This window comes from Mustela lutreola, chromosome 4 (assembly GCF_030435805.1).
Source record: "Mustela lutreola isolate mMusLut2 chromosome 4, mMusLut2.pri, whole genome shotgun sequence".
NCBI classification, from domain to species: domain Eukaryota; kingdom Metazoa; phylum Chordata; class Mammalia; order Carnivora; family Mustelidae; genus Mustela; species Mustela lutreola.
The window spans coordinates 112559152-112580942 of NC_081293.1; the positions used below are offsets into that span (position 1 = coordinate 112559152).

Below are 21791 nucleotides of genomic sequence, written 5' to 3' on the forward strand. Positions count from 1 at the left end.
TCTAAATACTTAAATTTTATCCACTGTAGTGAGAAGTTCTGGCTAGTGAAATATAGGATGTAGAAGTTTTTACTGGCAAAATAAATGGCATGGCTGGGAAGATAGAATGAAACTACATTTTTCTCTTCAATAAATTTTCTGCTAAACATAGAGATTCGATAAGAACTAATGGAAGAGGAGCAAGAGAACTTCACTCATCTCTTGATATACAAAGACCTAATACATTTTTTAATATTATATAAAATAGAATATATATTTTCATTCTATTTTTGGCTTAGTTTTATTTTTAAACCCATATTCTTGCCCCTAAAAAGGTCTAGAAGTATACACAACAAATAGTAATAGTAGTTTATCTCCAGGAGATAGAGTTTTTGTTTTGTATTCTGTGCTTTCCTTAAAATTAAAAAGGAGCATGGTCCATGATAGAGAGGAAACAGAACCCTGTCAGCACCACTGTTCTCCATGGGTGATGTGAGCATACCCAAAGGTGTGGCCCTCTGACAAAGCTTTCACACTGTGAGAAGAAATAGACTTCACTAAAATAATCTAGCCAGTCACACAACAAGCAAATAACAATAACAAACCCTAGAGGTTCAGAGATCTAGTACCCAGAGTTGTAATAATGTATTATCTGAAATGTCCAGTTTCTAACAAAAATAATGAGGCATACATAGAAACATAACAGTATGACCCATACACTGAGTGGCAGTGGAGTTGGGGGGTGTGTGTAAAAAACAAGCAACAGAGACTGCTTGTGAGAGTGACCAAACATCAAATTTAATAGAATAAGACTTCAAATTAGCCATTAGAACTGTGTTCACAGAACTAAAAGTATGATTAAGTAAAGAACTATATGATGACAGTGTTGCATCAAATGGAGATTATCGATAAAAAGATGAACATTATAAAAAAAGAATCAAATGGAAATACTGCAGTTGAACAGTTCAGTTACTAAAATTATAAAAATCGCTAGAGGGACTCAATAATAGATTTGAACTAGCATTAAAAAAAATTATCAAACCAGAAACTAGACTTATTTAGGCCTAAGAACAGATAGAAAAATATGAAAAAAAATGAACAGAGCCTCAGAGAAATGTGTGGCACCATTAAACATAGCAACACATATGTAATGGGAGTGCCACAATAAGATGAGAGAGAGAAAGGAGAAGAAAAAAAAAATACTCAAAGACATAATGGCTGAAGACTTCCAAAATTTATTGAAAAACAATGTACACACCCATGAAGCTCAACAAACTCTGAGTAGGAATAACTCATAAAAACCACAAACAGACACATTGTGGTGTAAGTGTCCAAAGTGAAAGATGAGGAGAAAATCTCGATACGAGGCAAAGAAAAACTACTCACCACTTATAAGGGAGCCCCAAAGATTTATAACTGACCTCTCAGCAGAAACAGAGGAGGCCAGAAGGTGGTCGGCTCATAGTGCTCAAAGAAAGAAACTGTGAAGCAACAATCCTGTATTCAGTAAAGCTGTTGTTCATAATGAAGAGAAGTGAAGACGTAACGAGATGAACAGAAACTGAGAGAGTTTGTTTCTAGCAGACCTAACTTGCAAGAAATAGTACAGGAAGTTCTTCAGGCCCAAAACCAGGTCATCTCAGTCAGTCATTCAAGTACACATAAATGAAGAGCACCAGTGAAGATAGTTAGGAATTATAAAAGATACTATAAATGCGTGTTTTCTCCTTTTTTCTCTTAACTGATTTAAAATGCAGTTGTATAAAATATGCATAGAATGCATTGTTGGGCTTATAACACATAGAAATGCAATATATATGTATACATTTGCCAATAAGAGCATAAAGGATGTAGGTGGGAGCAGAGCTATAAAGTGCTATGGAAATGGTTACAGATTGTAGAGTGATAATTATAATGGCTTATTGTTGGATTTGTGGCATTAATAGATACACTGTATATGGCAGTAATACCACAAAGATAAAATACTTAAAAGAAGAAATTTAACAAAAGAAGTATAAAGCTTATACTCTGAAAACTATAAAATATTGCTGAAAGAAATCAAAGCTACATAAATTGAAAAACATTTCATGTTCATGAATCACTAGACCTAACATCACTAAGATAGTAATATTTCCAAAATGGATCTACAGATTCACCTCAGTTGCTGTTAGAATCTCAGCTGACTTTTTTGTAGAAAGTAACAACCTGGGGCACCTGGGTGGCTCAGTGGGTTAAGCCGCTGCCTTCAGCTCAGGTCATGATCCCAGGGTCCTGGGATCGAGTCCCGCATGGGGCTTCTTGCTCAGCAGGGAGCTTGCCTCTCTCTCCGACTCTCCCTGCCTCTCTGCCTGCTTGTGTGCTTTCTCTCTCTCTTTCTGACAAATAAATTTAAAAAATCTTAAGAAAGTAACAACCTGATTCTAAAGTTCATATGGATTTGCAGGGTACCCTAGGATGACCAAGTCAGTATTGAAAAAAAGAGAATAAAGTAGGAGTTATGCCTCCCAGTTGTGAAACTTACTACAGAGCAATGGTAATCAAGATGATAAGGCCCTGGTAAAAGGAGAGACATACCGATTAATGGAGTAGAATTGAGAGTCCAGGAATGCCTGGGTGGTTCAGTCCGTTAAGTGGCTGCCTTCAGCTCAAGTCATGATCCCAGAGTCCTGTGATGGAGCCCCAAGGCAGCTTCCCTTCTCAGTGGGGAGTCTGCTTCCCCTCTCTTCCTACCCCCACCCCCAAGCATGTTCTCTTTCTCTCTCTCAAATAAATAAATAAGTCTTTCAAAAAAGAAAGAAGAGTGGAAAGTCTAGAAAAGACTTATGTATCAATGGTCAGCTGATTTTCAAAAAGCTTTTCAAGATCATACAGCAGGGAAAGAATACTCTTTTGACAAATGGTGGTAAGACAACTGGATGGTTTCATTCAAAAGGATAAAGCTGGAATCTTACCCCACACCATATACAAAAATAACTCAAAATGGATTTAAAAAAAAAAAACTAAATATAAGGTCAAAAATATAAAACAGAACAAAATATGCAGGCAAGTCTTCATGATTTAGAATTTGACAAAGAATTCTTAGCTACATGACCCCCAAAAGCAAGAGCAACAAAAGAGAAAATACATATTGGACTATTTCATGTATTAAAACTTTTGTACTTCAAAAGACACCATCAAGAATGGGAGAAAGTACTTACAACTCCTGTATTTGTCAATGGACTTGTGTGTAGAATATGGAAGAAACTTTCAAATTTAACAATAAAAGATAACCAATTAAAAATGAGCAAAGGATTTGAGTAGACGTATCTCCCAAGAACATAGACAGATGGCCCATAAACACATGAAAATATGCTTGCCATCAGGAAAATGCAAATCAGAACCACAATGAGTGACTCCTTTACACCACTAAGATGCTTTTATCAAAAAGATAATAACAAGTGTTGGCAAGAATGTGGAGAAATTAGAACTCTCATACATTGCTGGTGGAAATCTAAAATGGCACAGGGCTTTGGAAATCGTTTTGCAATTACTCAAACAACTAAAGCCAGTCACCATGACCCAGCAATTCTACTCCTAAGTATATGCCTGGACAAGTGAAAACATGTTTGGGGAGGGTGGATTGAGGAGTATTGTTTAATGGATCTAGTTTCTGTATGGGATGATGAAAAAGTTCTGTAGATGGATGGTGGCAATGGTTGCACAGTCAAGTAGGAATATACGTAATACCACCGAACTGTACCCTTAAAAATGGCTAAAATGATAAACTTTATATTTTATTACAAAAGAAAGCATTAAGCAGATTTTTTAAACGTTGACACAAATTTGTAACAAATGCTTACAACAGCATTATTCATAATAGCCAAAAGATAGAAACATCCCTTATGTCCATCAGCAGACCAATGGGTAAAAAACAGTGATATATATCTATACAATGGAATACTATTCAGCCATAAAAAGGAATGATACCTGCTACAGTGTAACTGAACCTTGAAAACATTATGCTGAGTGAACAAAGCCAGTCATAAAAAATAAATTTTTTTATCCTATTCATATGAAATTCTAGAATAGCAAAATTGTGGAGATAAAAATTAGTAGTTGATTGGGGTTGGGGATAGAGTGAGGAGGTAAAGGGGTTATAGTTAAAAGGTAGTGGGGTGCCTGGGTGGCTCAGTGGGTTAATCCTCTGCCTTCGGCTCGCGTCATGATCTCAGAGTCCTGGGATCGAGCCCCGCATCAGGCTCTCTGCTTGGCGGGGGGCCTGCTTCCTCCTCTCTGCCTGTGTCTCTGCCTACTTGTGATCCCTGTCAGATAAATGAATAAAATCTTTAAAAAATAAATAAATAAATAAAGGGTACAAAGTTTCTTTCTGAGATGATAAAAATGTCCTAAAACTGATGGTGATGGTTACACATATCTGTGACCATACTAAAAACCATTGAGTTGTACAGTTTAAAAAATTGTTGAGTTGAATGTGAATTCTCTCTCAAGAAAGCAGTTTATTTAAAAAAAAAAAAAGTGGGAAAGGAAGTAGATTCAATTCTTCTGAGAAGTTTTGATATGGAAAAAGAAATAAAGCTACTTCTTTCTTTGAGATAACAGGAAAGTCAGAGAGTAGATCAAGTCGCAAAGGGAGAAAAAAACTAGAGAAATCCAAGTCGATGAAGGCCATTGCCAATGGTTTGGTCTTAGTGTAAAGTAGAGGCAAATGGCCACCTGTAGAAAGCAAGGGGCTGCAAATGTAGAATTTTAAGTTAATACCATGTGCTTCAGGTCTTTCGAAATTAAGGGGTTTGCATAGATGTATAATAGATACAAATTACTTTTTCTCTGCAATATGTGGGTAGCTTAGCAACAGATACAGAGACCATCTAAATAAGATATTTCTAGTAAGAGTTTTGAAAGGAAGGTGGATTAGAAAAATCAGGATGCTAATGAGAGTTCCTTGAAATACTTGGCTGCAGACAGAGGAGGACAGACCTGGTGGGCTGATGGAGGGTGAGAATAGGAAAGGATTCCGTAGCATTGATCACAGTAAGGTCTAAGAGCAAGTTCTTTTGAGTAAAATCTAGCATAGCACCTTTATTGACCTACAAAGACTGGCATGATTTATTCCACCCATTCTCTGTTTGACTTCATCTCGTGCTACTCTCCTGGCACTTATGTGCTCTGCTCCTCTAAGTTTTTGGTGCACTGAGCCTGGTGTGGTCCCTCCTCAGGGCCTTTGCACTTCCTGTTTTCTTTGCCTGGAATGATCTTATCCTGAAAATCTCTTGTCATTTGGCTCTCTCTTTCTCCTCAGTTCTGCTCAGCAAAACTTCCCTCGCCTTATAGGATCCAAAATAGGATAAAGAGAGAGAGAGAGCTGAACACATTCTCTCTGGCTTGCTTGCTTTATTTTTCTCTTAAAACTATGACTCTCATGTTCCATATTTAAAACACTTAAAAATGTGTGTTTATTTTTGTGTTTGTCTTTCTCATTGGCAACCTTAAGTTTCCCATTAGTAAACTTTAAGAGGAACAGGGAATTTTAAATGATTGACTACCATATTTCCCACACCTAGGAATTACCTGGCAAATTGTAGAGACTTAACAGTATTTGTAGGAGCAAACAAGATGGGGACAGTGGGAGTTTGAAAAGTTGTCTTCAAGCTTGGAAATCTTAGAAGAATAGTTCGAAATGATGACTCAAATATGGAAGATCCCTAGTAAAGCTAAAATAAAAGCAGACTTTCCAAACAGGTTGATTTTTAGAACAGTTATCAGTTTGGTTTGTTTTGTTTATTTTTTTTTTTTTAAGATTTTGTTTATTTACTTGAGAAAGAGACTAAGATAGTGACAGCCCAAGCAGGGAGGAGAGGGAGAAGCAGGCTCCCCAGTAAGCAGGGAGCCCTACATGGGGCTCGATCCCAGAACACTGGGATCATGACCTGAGCTGAAGGCAGACACTTAACTGACTGAGCCACCCAGGCTCCCCAGAAAGTTATCCGTTTTGACATCGTAGTCTCCAAGAATCTTTAGTGCAGATTCAGAGACAGGAGGCTCTTAGTACTTATAATTCAGAACTGAAATATCTGCAGAATAGGAAAGAGACTTCTTAATGTCAGTAAATGAAAGGAACAAAAATAGTGAAGACATTTAAGTAGATGGTCTTCAATAGAGGACTCAGATTGAGTCAGGCCAATTGAGACACCGTCCTCCCCATTCCCATTGTGTTCTATCTTCACCTATTATAGAAATCACTATAGTTAGCACTTTACCTGCACGTTTCTTCCCTGCATTGTAAAGTACTTGTAATCTACATCTTCCCGGCACTTAACAATGCCTGGTACATAGTATTCTCAGTAAATAGGTGCTGAGGGAAATGCTTACTGAATGAGAAATGTTAAGAGATAACTATGGAATTACGATTTACAAACCAAGAGCATTGTGACCTCTAGGGCTCCTTAGATGACCAGCAAGTGTGGGGAAAGAAAAAAAGCTAGGTTTCATAATTCATATACAGTGGAGCAAATCAGAGGATTTTAAGGTTGATGTTTAGAATGAAAGGGGGCTTAAGAAAAAAAGAAAGACAACAGAAGGACTGGTAGAAGGATTATAAACACAGGCGACGTGAGAAGATAAGGAGTTAATTATAGGAATAAGAAAGCAGATGGAAATAATGGTTCTAGACATTTCGATAGTATTGCCAAAGGAAAGATAAAAGACCTGATAGAGGGACTGCTAACGGAAAATACAGATAACTGGAGACATGGGAAGATTAAGAAGGAAAGATGTGTATAGTAGGCCAAGTTCCAGTTTGTGAAGAAAATGGTAAAATAAATGAGTTTAGGACTTCAATCAGGAGGATTTATGTGATCATAGCACTTTCCCAAACACTTTTTGTTTTGTCCCTTCTATTAGTTTGTCATTGGAGGGCTGATAACAGCCTAGACCCTGTGCACTTCCGTCTCACAGAGGAGCTCTATGGGAAATGGCAGCAGCAGGTCGAAAGGGTCGAGTTCATAGAGCAGGTTTCTGTACACTTGAGTCTCTTGTGAAGCTTTGATACTCTCTAAAAACTGGATTTCCTAAGCAAAGGCATAGCCCCATTAGAATGAGTAAGATTTTACATTGTTGTTCTTTTAGTTTCAAAGACAGAATTACCACAGTAGATACTGGCATGTATTATATTACATTTATACATAGGATTTATGTGTAAATTAAAATGTTCAGTACTCAATAAGTGTCTAGTTATGAAATGTATTTGTAAATATATACATTTTTAAACAGAATTTTTTTCTTTTTGTTCATAAAGGGTTTAACATTTTATATAGAAGATCAGTTTTTAAGAAAGGTGTTTATAACCTAATACAATAGCATTTAGTTTTGTGTGATCTGAATTCTTTAATAAATTTTGTCCCCACAGCCCAGAAAAAGCTTTGAAAGACTCACTGCAACCCTATGAAGCTGCTTATTTATCAAAATCTCTATCTCGACTCTTTGATCCTATCAACTTGGTTTTTCCCCCTGGTGGTCGCAATCCTCCTTCCGTGGATGAACTTGAAGGTATCATTAAAACTATAGCAAGGTACGTGTTTTTATAAAGTGGCATGCTGTGAAATGCCTGCCACATTTGTTAGTGATGTTTTAATTTACTTCAAATTATTCAAGTAATTAGTCCTGCAATTAAATCAAGAGTTGTGCGGTGAATCAGTGCATATATCGTAGGTACTTAAGATTCCAATTAATAAAACCATTTAAATACAGTCTAAAAATAGCTTATTATAATTATTCTGTATCTTGTCAAGGATACAAAGTAAACCTAATTTTTATGCCATAGTAAATAATATTATATAGTAAAATAAGCACAAAAATAATTTTACAAACTGAGAAGTTAAAGCATAGAGCTTAGTGTTTTTTTATCTTAAATCCATAAAGTACTTCATGGCATACACAGGATTATAATCTTGATTAGCCTACTTGTGTTTGCTATTTTGAGCTTTCGAAGAGAATGCGACAGCTTTTAAAACTCTCAGAAGGCCAGGTATCCTCGTGGAGGTGCCACCTGAGTGCTTGCAGACAATGTAATTATACTGTTGCTGGAGACATTTACACTTACCCATATGAATGTGCTATTAAGACTATCTCAGTTCCTGTCACAGCTAACAAGTGGTCATAACAGTCGGTCTGTACATTTGTAGATGAACATTTTGAGAAATAAAAATAGTAGTTAGGCAATAGAGGACCAAAGTGTAGGACTGTCTAGATTGTTTTGGACTATAGGTTTGAACCTGGTGACTTGCAGGCATGTGGAGTAGAACCCAGAAGCCACAGGTACAATGTTTGTGAGCATATACCCAGCTGCAGACATACCTGTATGGTGTCGAGATCGCCATGTGATCAAGATCTGGAATCTTTCCATAATTACCATGCCTTTCCAAAGTTCTGACTCTAGATTTTTTTACTATAATGTCTCTGTTATCAGTTTGGTATGGTAGTGACAAGAACAGTCTTGGATTCAACTTGATCCTTTGGTTGGGGGTGTGGATTTGATCTTTTGACCTATTTATGGAAATGTTAAAGAGGCATCTCTCCCATTCTTCAGGGCAGCTTCGCGATGTTGTAATCAAATATAACATGAAGCTTAAGGAAGCGTGGTTATTGCCAGTATTCAATAGAATTTAATAAAGTCTGACTCACTATTTATGAAAGGGCATCTTTTTTTTTTTTGAAAGGGCATTTTTATTACACACAGTGTGTACCTGTGTTTCAAAGTCCTTCACTTTCTTCATAAAGAGAATCTGTTAAGTGCCAAGATTTATTTTGCTACCTCAGAGCCATAGTAATTTACTTTTCCTGCTTTCTATCTATGTATGAGTTTTTGTGCAGTTTTTAACTCGCAGTATTTTTTCCATGGTCTTTGTAAACACTTTTTTTCTTTTCCTTTTTGGCAATCCCAACTAATCCAGTGTTAAAGTTGAAAATAAGTGGGGCAAAACAAATACTTCAAGACTTCAAATTTTAAAATTTCAAATTAAAATTTTGTATGCTTTTGATATATTTAAAAAGCTACTCTACAAAATAGCATGGATTGACATAATTTCTACAGAAACCGAGCATCTTTATGTATCATGTGTAATTTATATTTTTAGCCTATGTCCTTTCAAGGTCATCATTTCCATTCAAAAGCTGTCATTTCCTTGCAGATGTCTGTGATATGCAGTGTCTCTAATTGCACTTATCAGTATTAACAAGAGTGCTACTTTAAAAATCTGTACACAATTTACTCTCTTAATCACAGCCTGAAGCCACACATGACGTGCTTTTATTAATGAGAAACTGGTCATTAACCAAGCCATCTCAAAGCACTTTTCCCTAATGCCGAATTTAGGAGGAAAAAAGAAACAATGCAACCAATTCTTGGAAGCAATCAGTGAAATCTATAAAAAGAATCACTACATTGCTTATTGGGTTTAAGTTTATATGTTGTTCTCTACTTTGTTGATGAACTGTGTTGCTAATAATGAAAGTCTGTTTTTGTTTTCTGCAGTGAACTGAATGTAGCCACTGTAGATGCAGACCTCACATTAGCTGTGTCCAAAAACGTGGCAAAGACGGTCCAGTTGTATGGTGTAAAATCAGAGCAGCTTGTAAGTGATGCCCTTATGTCAGCACTCGAGATTTTGTTTAAAATTGCTGATTCTACTTGACTCTTAAGTGTCAATATTGAATTGACTGAATGTTAATTTACTGGTGGTTTTACTTAATAGAAATTTTGAAACTTTCTGGTGAACTTAACCCCTCCCAAAAGTTAAATCTATTTGGAAAATGGCCCTCTGACCATTGTTATGCTTTTAGAATGCAGGAAGGTTTTCTAAGGCTTTTAGGAAAAAAATGCCTGTACCACCTTATGGCCTAATTTTTATATATATAATTGTTTTATGTATATTATAAAAACCTAAGTTTATATCATAATAGTTATCAGTTAGTAATAATTATATAAATTATTAAAAATTGTTTTATATATTTATATATATATAAATAATTTTTTCAGATTGATCAAAATTCTCGTGTTGTTACCACTTACTCCAGATATCATTCATGCAGTTATCTGTTGTGAAATTGTGAATTGTGAAATTGATTTGAACTATTAAAAAATGGCTAGAGAAAGTGAAGTGCTTAAAATTATGATAAAAAATGTTGATTTACTTTTGAAAGCTTTGAGCCCTACAACATGGAAGTTTAACTCTCAAATAATTTTATTTAAAAATTATTTATATTTAGGGCGCCTGGATGGTTCAATGGGTTAAACCTCTGCCTTTGGCTCAGGTCATGATCTCAGGGTCCTGGGATTGAGTTCCACTTGGGGCTCTCTGCTCAGCAGGGAGCCTGCTTCCTCCTCTCTCTGCCTACTCGTGATCTCTCTCTCTGTCAAATAAATAAATAAAATCTTTAAAAAAAATTATTTATATTTAAAATATTGGGTAATTAGCTGAACTATAATCCTAATTTTGTGCATTAATGTTTTAAAGTTAAGAACACATGTTTAACTAGTATATGTGTACTTTATATACTAGTATATATATAACTAGTATATACTTTGAATTCCAACTGAATCCAAGGAACAAGGCTTTAGTACATTTTCAGCTGTGCTGATAGATGAATTTTAAGGAATGTGCCAAAATCTCTACTGTCTTTACAGGAGTGACCCAACCATGTTTTCACTTTAGCCTCTCTGACTGCTTCCAAATGAAACATCATAAAATGAAGTAATGTGGTTTTACCAACATCCTGGTAGTTCTAGTTGGTTTGGGAATGATTTTTAGTGTAGGCTGATGACAAACTGAACTGAAGGAATTTGCATAAAATGATCCTTGGTGGGAACAGTCATATCATGAGACTTTCAGTTCCATTGGATGGCCACATTTTGTTTGCCTATTAATATGCTGTTTTCCATTCAGTTGTTCTTGTAGCCTTGACGAGCAATTTAGAAGCAGCTTTTTAAAACTTTGTTTATTGAAAACTGGCTCTACACAGACCATGGTAGCTCTTATGTAGGTAATTAAATGACTATTTTTCTCTCAAACTTTTTAATAGAAGCTTCTTTATGATGTTCATTGCTTTTTAAAAACATGGTTTGTTGCTATAAATGAATTTCAGTGTTAATATCCTGTAGAATCTGTGTAATTACTGAAAATGTCAGGAGAAAAAAATCATTTGATGGTCCCACCTGAGAACAATATTATAAGGAAGAACAAGCATTGCATAGAAAATATTTTGCTTTTCTGCTGCAGGAGGTGGTAGTGGTAATGGTAACATGGTACCAACGTGGTAAATGTAACTTCAGTTAAGATACTAATGGTAGGGGCACCTGGGTGGCTCAGTTGGTTAAGTGTCTGTCTTCGGCTCAGGTCATGATCCTGGGGTCCTGGGATTGAGCCTTGTGTCAGTCTCCCTGCCAAGCAGGGGGGATGCTTCTCCCTCTTCCTCTGCCTGCCATTCCCCCTGCTTGTGCTTGCTCTTGCTCTTGCTCTCTGTCAAATAAATAAAAATATTAAAAAAAAAAAAAGACACTAATGGTAAAAGGCTTTGCCGAAATGAAAATGTATCAACAAACATTTGACTGAATTGGTACTGGTGGTCAGAGGGTCTATGACCCTAAATTACTCTGGCTTACGAAACTTATAATGCTGAAGGCTAATCAGAAAGTCATTTTCAACTTTGACTTTAGTGCCTAAAGAGATCCTAAGCATTAAGTGTAGAAAAAACATCATATGCTTTATTTTTCAAATATAGTATTGATTAAGGACTCAAGTAACATTTTAACATACATCTCTCATTTTGGTCTAATTGTACTATTTCTGTTACTCCTTTATGTTTTTAAATTTGTTGGGTTTTATTCTTTGATCTTGCTGTATTCCTGTTCTTTTAGACTTAAAACATTCAGAGGAAAATAGCCTCCCTCCTTCGGTGGGAGAAAGACTTGAAACAAATTTGAAGTAGAATAGCTACTTTATCTGTAAATGGAAATGTTGACTTAAAATATGGTATGACATATTTCTATAAATGGAGGATTCTTTTTATAGATGAAAAATATAAGTCCACAAGGTTGCAAAGTGACAGAAATCAGATCCTTCATGGAATGTCCAAGCAGTGAGATAAAGGAAAGCTGAAATTTTCAAGACAAACATGTTTTCAAAAGGGGGGACTTGTAAATGTAGAACCTGAGATGTAGAATGAACAGCTTTCCAGAATCCTAAATTTATTTCACTAAAGGTCAGTTGTGCAGGTTTGTTGGGTATCAAATCATTTTCATATACTTAACTGTACCTTTAATTCCTACCATGAATTAATAGGATTTTTCAAGTTGATCCCTTCTATGGACCATTTTTGTGGTCATCTCAATCACTGTATGTATTTAGATAAATTCTTCCACAGGCTTAGAAAAGTAGTATTATTTCTTTTCACCTTCCTTATTTTAATATTCTAGGATATAGTGGAGCATGACATATAAATTATATCTATGTAGTACATGTATATGCTTATAATAATCTGAAATAATTTTATCATTACATATGTGTTATTTTTTCTAGGCTTTTCTATTATTTTTTTAAAGGTTTTATTTACTTACTTGATAAAGATCACAAGGAGGCAGAGAGGCACACAGAGAGAGAGAAGAAGGGAAGCGGGCTTCCTGCCAAGCAGAGAGCCTGATGCAGGGCTTCATCCCAGGACCCTGGGATCATGACCTGAGCCAAACCTGAGGCTTTAACCCATTGAGCCACGCAGGCACCCCTAAGGCTTTTCTTTTATAAATCACCAAAGTTATATGTCATACAAACCTAGGGACAGGTCATATGAACTCCATGGGGACAAATTCTTAAGTTCCTTTTTCTGACTCTTAAATGGTCACAGAGAATTTATTTCTTGAGGTTAGGGAATGGCCACGAAAATAACGATTATTAAACATTTTATAGTGGCTTGGGTTATGCCAGGCCATTTATGTATCTTATCTCATTTACTTCACAACAATCCTGTGAAATGGAAGAATCAATATCTGCCACCACAGAAGGGAGAAACTGAGACTAAGAAAATTTAATAGCATGCCCAAAACAGACTGCTGAAAGTAGAAAGCTAGCAAGTGTTGCAACTAGCAGTTAAATTCAGATTTGACTCTAGACCAAGCTTTAAACTGTATCATACCTCAACATAGCTACATTGTTTTTTATTTGAGAAAAGTAGGATTGTTTTTGTGATTTACTTTACAATATGAGATAGAGATCTAAATCTACTTTAATACATGCATGATTTATTTTATGTATGTGTTATAGTTTATTTAACTTCTCTGGTCTTAACGGATAGTGCCTTGGTCCATAACAATATGATACGAACTGGGTGACTTACAAATAACATTGATGTATTGCTCACAATTCTGGAGCCTGCAGAGTCCAAGATCAGGGCGCCAGCAGATTTGATGCCCATTTACTTGTTCACTGATGGCTACCTTTTCCATGAAATCTCACAGGCCAGAGGGGCAAGGGGGCTTTTTTAAACCTCGTTTTTAAGGGTATAAACCCCATTCATAAGTGCTCCACTCTCGTGACCTAATCACCTCCCAAAGACCCCATCTCCTTGGGCGTTAGGTTTCAAGGTATAGATCTGGGGTGGAGTGAGTGGGAAGGGTGCAAACATTTAGAGCTTAGCAGATACTTAGATAGTTTAGTAGTTTAGTTTAGAAAAACAGGGATTTAACCTTGAATTCTCTTATGTGAGTTATAACCAGTAAGGTTTTACCACCTCTAGTATGTATTTAATTTAGTGTATAATGTGAATATCAGCTTCTTAGGTGCCCTTTTATGAAAAGGAGAGGCGTGCTTTTTAGACTGTCTTTATTTAAAGGTTCTTATTCACTTGTTTTGATAGCAGTTGTGAAGTTATAATTAATTTGCTAAGTAGAATTTTATGTTCAAAATACATACCTGTAGGTATAGATATTATGGTTTATGACTGAGCAAACTGATTATTTAATGGTTATATATTTGTAATTTGTTTGTATAGTTCTGAAATGTGACCTTTAGAAGAAAATGTCACTTGACCTTGCTATTTTAAGTTTGAATCGATGTTTTCCTTGTCCTCTGTATATTAAAATGAAAGAGTTATTGTGGTACTTTATAAACCCTTACAGGCTTGTGAACTTGTGATATCAAATACACTAGTAAGTAGTCCTTTTAAAAGGTAAACTGTGAGGACAGTGACCAATAGTAAGTATTATCTGATGGTTTCAGGGGATGACATCTAGAATCTTGGTGTAAATGTCAGATGTTATAAACTGTGAGAAAGTAGATTGGCATTTAATTAGGTTGCAGACCATTTAAATGGAAACAATAATAGGAATGACATTTAAGGGGCAGTTTCAACTTTAATGCGGTCAGTAGCTGTGTATGAGGTTGATAGTACTAGATGGCAGTAGGGTTTTGGGTTTTTGTTTTTTTTTTTTTAAAGCTTTGTAAATATACCCTTTATTCTTTGTGTAATTTCTTAAGCAATTTGGAGACTTGACATTCCCATAGTGAAAGAAAACCTACACGTGTGATATTTAAATGATGATAGAGATATACGTGGGTTCAACTTTCTTAGTTTTAAACAGATTATTTAATGCAGATTTAAATGTCATCTACCTGGATGCTGCTCCGTATAGTATCAAATGGTAATAATTTATTTTATTAACATTAAAATAATAAAAGGTTTTTAAAAATAACTTGAAAGAGTTTTTATATTTTAAAAATAACTTGAAAGAGTTTTTATATTAAGTGCAACGATATAAAACATATCAGCAGATTCTTCAGCCCAAAGGCACTTTAGCTGTAATGCAAACAGACTGAGCCCTTTGGCTTACCTACTGTCTTGATGCTTAGATAACCTTTCTCTCTTTCATACCTCCATTCTTTTTTTTTTTTTTTTTAAGATTTTATTTATTTATCAGAGAGAGAGGAGGGGAGAGAGCGAGCACAGGCAGACAGAATGGCAGGCAGAGGCAGAGGGAGAAGCAGGCTCCCCGCTGAACAAGGAGCCCGATGTGGCTCCCAGGACGCTGGGATCATGACCTGAGCCGAAGGCAGCTGCTTAACCAACTGAGCCACCCAGGCGTCCCTCATACCTCCATTCTTGCATCGAACTACTTTAGGACCACTCCTCCTTTCCTTTGAGATCGTTTTTTGACTCGTTTCCCAGACTTGTGAGAGCTTGATTTTCTGTGGGCTCTGCCAGGTCAGTAGTAAATGGTCTTGTTAGTCGAAGATTCAGCAAGCCAGAGTGAAGACAGAGGAAAATATCAAATAATGGTTATTGTCTGCTGGCTAACTGAGCATTAAAAAAAAAAAAAAAAAAGGTTATTGTCATTGGGCGGTATTTTCCAAAGAAAGTAAAAAATGCAAAGTTGCTGACTAAAGCCTGCAAAGTGTGTATTATCTGTTGCCCTGAGAACATTGCCTGACAGACCACCACAACACCTGGATGGCATACCATACATACACACTGAGTACTCATACTTCCCCAGGCAGATGGAGGGCACTAAGTGACTTTGCTTATCTTGGCTGTGTTTACTCACAGCAGGCTGGCTGCTGACGGAGGCTGACTTCGACCATAGTTAAACACACTGCTCTGTTCTGCGTGTCTCGCCTCCTGCAGCAAGCTCTCTTGGGCTTAGTCCTGTGATGAAGGCAGAAGCACACAAGAGGAAATATTCCCCAAAGTCTGGCTCACCAAAATAACCCAACCACAGTGCAGTATTAACTGCAGAGGATGCGGATGCAGACAGGGATGGAGGCTTGGGACCCATCATGCCATCTGTCACAAAGCCAAATTAAGAACATGGCGATAACAAGACAAGAGAGTTCATGGACTTTTCTTTTTATTCCTGAATCCCCCTACTTGAATCCTGTCAGTATGTATTAAATTTTTTAAAATACCTACTTATAGGTGTATGTATATTTTTGAGCTATTAAAAATGGAGTTGAAAATCCGCATATAACTCCCTAAAAACATAACTACTAGTGGCCCTACTGTTGACCAGAATCCTTACAAATAACACTAAGCAGTCAACACATATTTTGTATGTCATATGTATCATATACTATAGTCTTAATATAAATTAGAGAAAATAATGTATTATTAATAAAATCACAGGGAAGATATGTTTATAATACAATATTGTATTTATTGGAAAAAATGCAATATAGGTTATAATACTATATTGTATTTATTGGAAAAAATGAACTGCACAGTTCAAACCCTGTTGTTCAAGAGTCAGCTGTATTATTTTTAGCTGCACAAGGTATACAACATAATTTTTTAAAGTTATAGATATATATATCTATCTAGACAGATAGATTTTTTTTTTTAGAGAGTGAGAGAAAACGGTGGGTGGAGAGAGAGAAAGTTCAGCCGACTCCCCGCCTGATACGGAGCTTGATCTCAGTGACCCTAACATTACTGCCTGAACTGAAACCAAGAGTCTGATGCTTAGCCAACAGTACCACTGAGGTGCCCCTAATTTCTTTTTCCTGTGGTGAGAACTTTTTTTTTTAAGTTTGTTTGTTTGTTTGTTTAAAGTCATCTGTACACTCAATATGGGGCTTGAACTCATGACCTCAGGATCAAGAGTCACATGCTTTTTCAACTGGGCCAGCCAGGCATCCCTATCGTGGTGAAGATTTTCAAGGTTTAGTCTTTTAGTAGTTTTCAGTATACAATACAGTTTTGTTAACTGTAGTCCCCTGCTATATATTATATTCCTAGGACTTACTTATAATAGAGTTTTTTATTTTTTTACCATTTTCATCCACATTTCCCCTATCCCCTGCCTCTAGCAATCACCAATCTGTTCTTTGTATCTAAGTTCTTTTTAAAATATTCCACATAGAAGTGATACATTGCAGTATTGACTCTCTGTCTGGCTTATTTGACTTAGCATAATGCCCTTAAGGTCCACCCATGTTGTCACAAATGGCAGGATTTCCTTCCTCTTTTAATGGCTGAATATTATCCCATTGTGTATATGTATGTATACATGTATATATGTGATGTATGTATGAATATGTGTATGTTTCTACTTAAGTGTGTGTGTGTGTGTGTGTGAGAGAGAGAGAGAGAGAGTATGTACACACATATATTTATACACATCTCAAATTTCTTTATCCAGTCATCCATTTGTGGGCATTTAGGTTGTTTCCATGTCTTGGCTAGTGTAAATGATACTGCAAGGAACATAGGAGTTGTAGGTATCTTTTCAAGGTAGGGATTTCAGGGGTGCTCAGGTGGCTCAGTCATTAAGTGTCTGCCTTCAGGTCAGGTCATGATCCCAGGCTCTTGGGACAAAGCTCTGCATCAGGCTCCCTGCTTGGCGGGAAGCCTATTTCTCCCTCTCCCACTCCTCCTGCTTGTGTTCCCTCTCTCACTGTGTCTCTCTTCTGTCAAATAAATAAATAAAATCTTAAAAAAAAATAGTGATTTTCTGTGGGTGAATACCCAGAAGTTGAATTAGAAGTAGAAGTAGATCCATATGATAATTCTATTTTTAACCTTTTGAGAAAGCTCCGTAATGTTTTCCACAGGGGCTGCACCAATTTATATTCCCAACAGCAGTGCCCAACAGTTGCTTTTTCTTCATATCCTCACCGATGCTTGTTATATTTTTTGTCTTTTTTGATACTAACCATTCCAGTAGGGATGAGATACCATAATATCATTGTGGTTGTCTATTCAGATCTAATCTTTAATTGGATTTTTTGTTTTTGCTGTTGGGTTGTAGGAATTCTTAATATATACAGGATATTAACCTCTTATGATACATGATTGGCAAATATCTTCTCCCAAGTGTGTATTAAGTTTTTATGGCATTCAGTATCAATTTCATAGCCAAAAGATAGAAATTGATTACTATCATGATTCACTTAATGATTTTAATTAATATGAATATTACTTTAAAAAATGTATAAGCCTTTTTCTGTATACTTCATTTGATGATATGTATTTTGACCCCTTATCACATTCTCTCTTTTTTTTTAAGATTTTATTTATTTATTTGACAGAGAGAGAGATCACAAGTAGGCAGAGAGGCAGGCAGAGAGAGAAGGGGAAGCAGGCTCTCCGCCGAGCAGAGAGCCTGATGCGGGACTTGATCCCAGGACCCTTAGATCAGATGACCTGAGCTGAAGGCAGAGGCTTAACCTACTGAACCACCCAGGTGCCCCACATTTTCTAATCTTTATTCCCCTAAGCCTGTTTTCATTGCTATAATATATAATACTCAAATAAATATTTTTCTTCTTCTATGTTTTATTTCTTTCATTACAAAATATTTATTTTTTTATTTATTTTCTTTTATTTATTTTTAACTTAATTTCAGAATGTGGAGTTTCTGAAGTCTCTGAATAATAGAATAGATACTAATTCCAGGAAATAGAAGTAGTAGTTAGGGACTTGGAAAGAAATTTGGGCAATTGAATCTTGCCTCATAATTTTTTCTGTCATATTAGCTCTTCGATACCATGAAGATATTTAAAGATATTATTCACTTTTTCAAGGTACTTTCATTAACAGAACTAGACTGAATTACCTGGTTCATTTTTACAAGAATTAGAAGTGTCATTCCTGTAGAGCTTTTACCTCTTTTCAAGCATATTAATGATCAAAAAGAGCTTTTATTCTCATCCCTGTTCCAGGGTATTGGGATATAATTTAATTCCCTAAGGAGTGCTTCAAAATTATGCTCTATGGAAGTATGTTTCTGAGAGAGAAAATTGTCAGCATTTAGTCAAGTTTAGGCTTTGATTCAGAGCACCCTCCTATCCAAACACACTCAGGCATACTGATAACACGTAACAGTAAAGATCTAGCTATATTCACAAATAAGAAAGAAAACCTACATTTACCTCTTAGGGCTGCTGTAATTACCAGCCTCGTATGACATGAGGTCAGATTGCCTGGTAAATGGACCCAGGCCAAAACACACACGCAGGAATTGGATCTGCAGTGTGCCAGTGTGATGGGGTTCTGAGCCGTAAGCATTAGATATGATTGTGAATTGGAGAACAGTGGTGGTAGTGGTGAGGGGGAGGCATGGTTGAAAGGGCTACTCTAAAACCCCCCAGACACTTGGGATAATCAGAGAGAGGAAGAGGAAAAGACAGAAAAACACTTCCTTTAAAAGTTGGGATGCTGGGGCGCCTGGGGAGCTCAGTGGTTTAAAGCCTCTGCCTTCAGCTCAGGTCATGATCCTAGGATCCTGGGATCGAGCCCTGCGTCAGGCTCTCTGCTCAGCAGGGAGCTCTCTCTGCCTCTCCCTCTCTCTGCCTGCCTCTCTGCCTACTTGTGATCTCTGTCTGTCAAATAAATAAATACATAAATCTTTTTTAAAAAAATTTGGGATGCTAACTGAAGTTTGCTGCATTTAAATATAAAAAAACTTACATCTTAGAGGACTGATTATTTTTTTAACTATCCTTTACTATATCAAGCAATAGCACACTTCTAGGCAACTTTTACTCAACTCACTAGTAGGAAGTTGTGCCCATTTAGAGTATTTTTTCAGACATACCAAAAAAAATGGTGCATATGGAAAGTGTTCTATAATAGGAATCAAGAAAATCTTTTTTTTTCCTCAATCTTTTTTTTAAATCATTTTTCAATATCTTAGGGTAGGAATTGTTAATCTAGAAGGTGGGTGAAGGGGCTTCAGGGCATCTGTGAACCCCAGGAAACTGTCAAATGTTATGACATGTGATTTTTTTCTGGGAAAACATGATTTATTTCAAAGAGGTCTATAATCCTTTCTCCTGAAATAACTGAACTGTATCTAGAAAACCTCCCCATATGTGTTATTTGCAAACTATAATGTCTTAATAGGGGAAAAAGAAGAGGGGATATGAGCTACTTGGGTACAATGAATGATTTTTAGAAAGTTGATCAGGCCCTTGGAAAAATAGATGGAAGATAGAGTTTGTGACAAAACTTGTGTGGGTGTGATGGCCACTTCCTATTTTCTGTCCTGTGAAAAGAGTCAGTCTTCCCTGGTTGATGAAATTTTAGGGAGAGAATTTATGACAGTTGAGTTCCTTTTGGAGGACCTGCCTTTAAGCAGATATGGCAGGTTCAGAGAAAGCCATTCTGACATACCTGCTGTTTTTCAGTGACTTCAACTCAAAATAATACACCAGAGCAGCATATTTTGCAGTGGCTTGTCCTGAGATCCTTCATCCACAAGTTATCCAGACACCAACTGTTTCTGTATACCAACTACAAACAGAACACAGAATTTATTTTTTTTTTAAAAAACATTATTTATAATGGCTTCAGAAAATAACGTTTCTGTGAATAATTTGAGAAAACATGGGCAAGACTATACCGAAAACTCTAAATCATATTGAGAGAAATTAAAGGAGTAAATAAATGATGGCATATACTCTCTTCATAGGTCGGATGGCTCAGTATAATAAACCTGTCTATTCTTCCAAAATTGACCTATAAGTTCAGTGTAACAATATACTTCTTACCAATGCAGAAATATTTGTTCTGCTAATATCAGGATCCACTAGAAACGTACAGTAATTAAGATGGTGAAGTTTTAGCACAAGGATAGAGAAATACATTGAAAGAGAAACAGCCCCACATGTATACAGTCACTTGCTGTGTGACAAAGATGGCAGAAGAGAACAGTGGGAAAAGGATGGTCTTTTCAGTAAGTGATGATGGGTTTGTTTAATAGCCTTGTGGAAAAAATTGAATGTTAGCTCTCACCAAGAGGCAAAAATCAATTTTAGATACAATGTAAATCTAAATGTGAAAGGGGAAACCTAGTAGAAATACCCTTAGATGGGGGCACCTGAGTGGCTCAAGAGGTTGAGTCTGCCTTCGGCTCAGGTCATGATCCTGGATCCCGGGATCAAACCCCACATTGGGATCCCTGCTGAGCAGGGAGCTCGCATCTCTCTCTTACTCTGTACCCCCTCAAATAAATAAATAAAATATTTAAAAAAAAAAAAAAAGAAGAAATACCCATACATATACAACATGAGACATGTAGAACAGCATTATTTGTAATAGCCTTAACAGAAACAGCCCAAACGTCCATCAACACTGAAACAGATACATAAATGCTGAGATATTTATCAGTGAAATAGTGTGCAATCCTGAAAAATGAACAAAATACAGCTTCCATATATTCCTACGTGGATGAATCTGACAAACAATGTTGAGCAAAATATAAACATGTATATAGTTATTCTGTATGAAATATTATGTCCCAATGATTCCATTTGTATAAAGAAGTCACTTTATAGGAGGAAAGAGATGATTGAGTTGGGACTACAAGGAAGGGTTTTTGGAGCACTAGTAATACTTAAATTTTTTGTCTGTGGTTACAAGAGTCTATGATTTGTGATGACTCATTTATCTGTATGTATACATTTGTATCTTGATTTTGTATTTCAATTAAAAGTACCTTTAAAAAACTATAAAGGTATGTGTAGAGGTGGCACATAGGTGTATTCTTGTTTTTTGTTTTTTTTTTTTTTTAAAGATTTTATTTATTTATTTGACAGAGAGAGATCACAAGTAGGCAGAGAGGCAGACAGAGAGAGAGGAGGAAGCAGGCTCCCCGCTGAGCAGAGAGCCCTGAGATCATGACCCGAGCCGAAGGCAGTGGCTTAACCCACTGAGCCACCCAGGCGCCCCGGTGTATTCTTGTTTTATAGGAGGATGATCATTTAGTCCTTAGGACTTGGAAGAATATGGAGCTTTTATAAGTTTTGGAAGATGTTTAGTGAATCTCTAAT

The 21791-nt window shown here is 36.3% G+C and overlaps 1 protein-coding gene across 1 annotated transcript in view; it reads left to right on the forward strand.

The window, feature by feature from the left end:
- The window catches only part of COG5 (component of oligomeric golgi complex 5), a 300018-nt gene that overhangs the window by 228353 nt on the left and 49874 nt on the right, over positions 1-21791 (forward strand). The window contains exons 13-14 of the mRNA XM_059170806.1: positions 7385-7546; positions 9509-9608. Of these exons, the coding sequence (XP_059026789.1) occupies positions 7385-7546; positions 9509-9608 (262 nt within the window). The remainder of the gene's footprint in view (positions 1-7384; positions 7547-9508; positions 9609-21791) is intronic.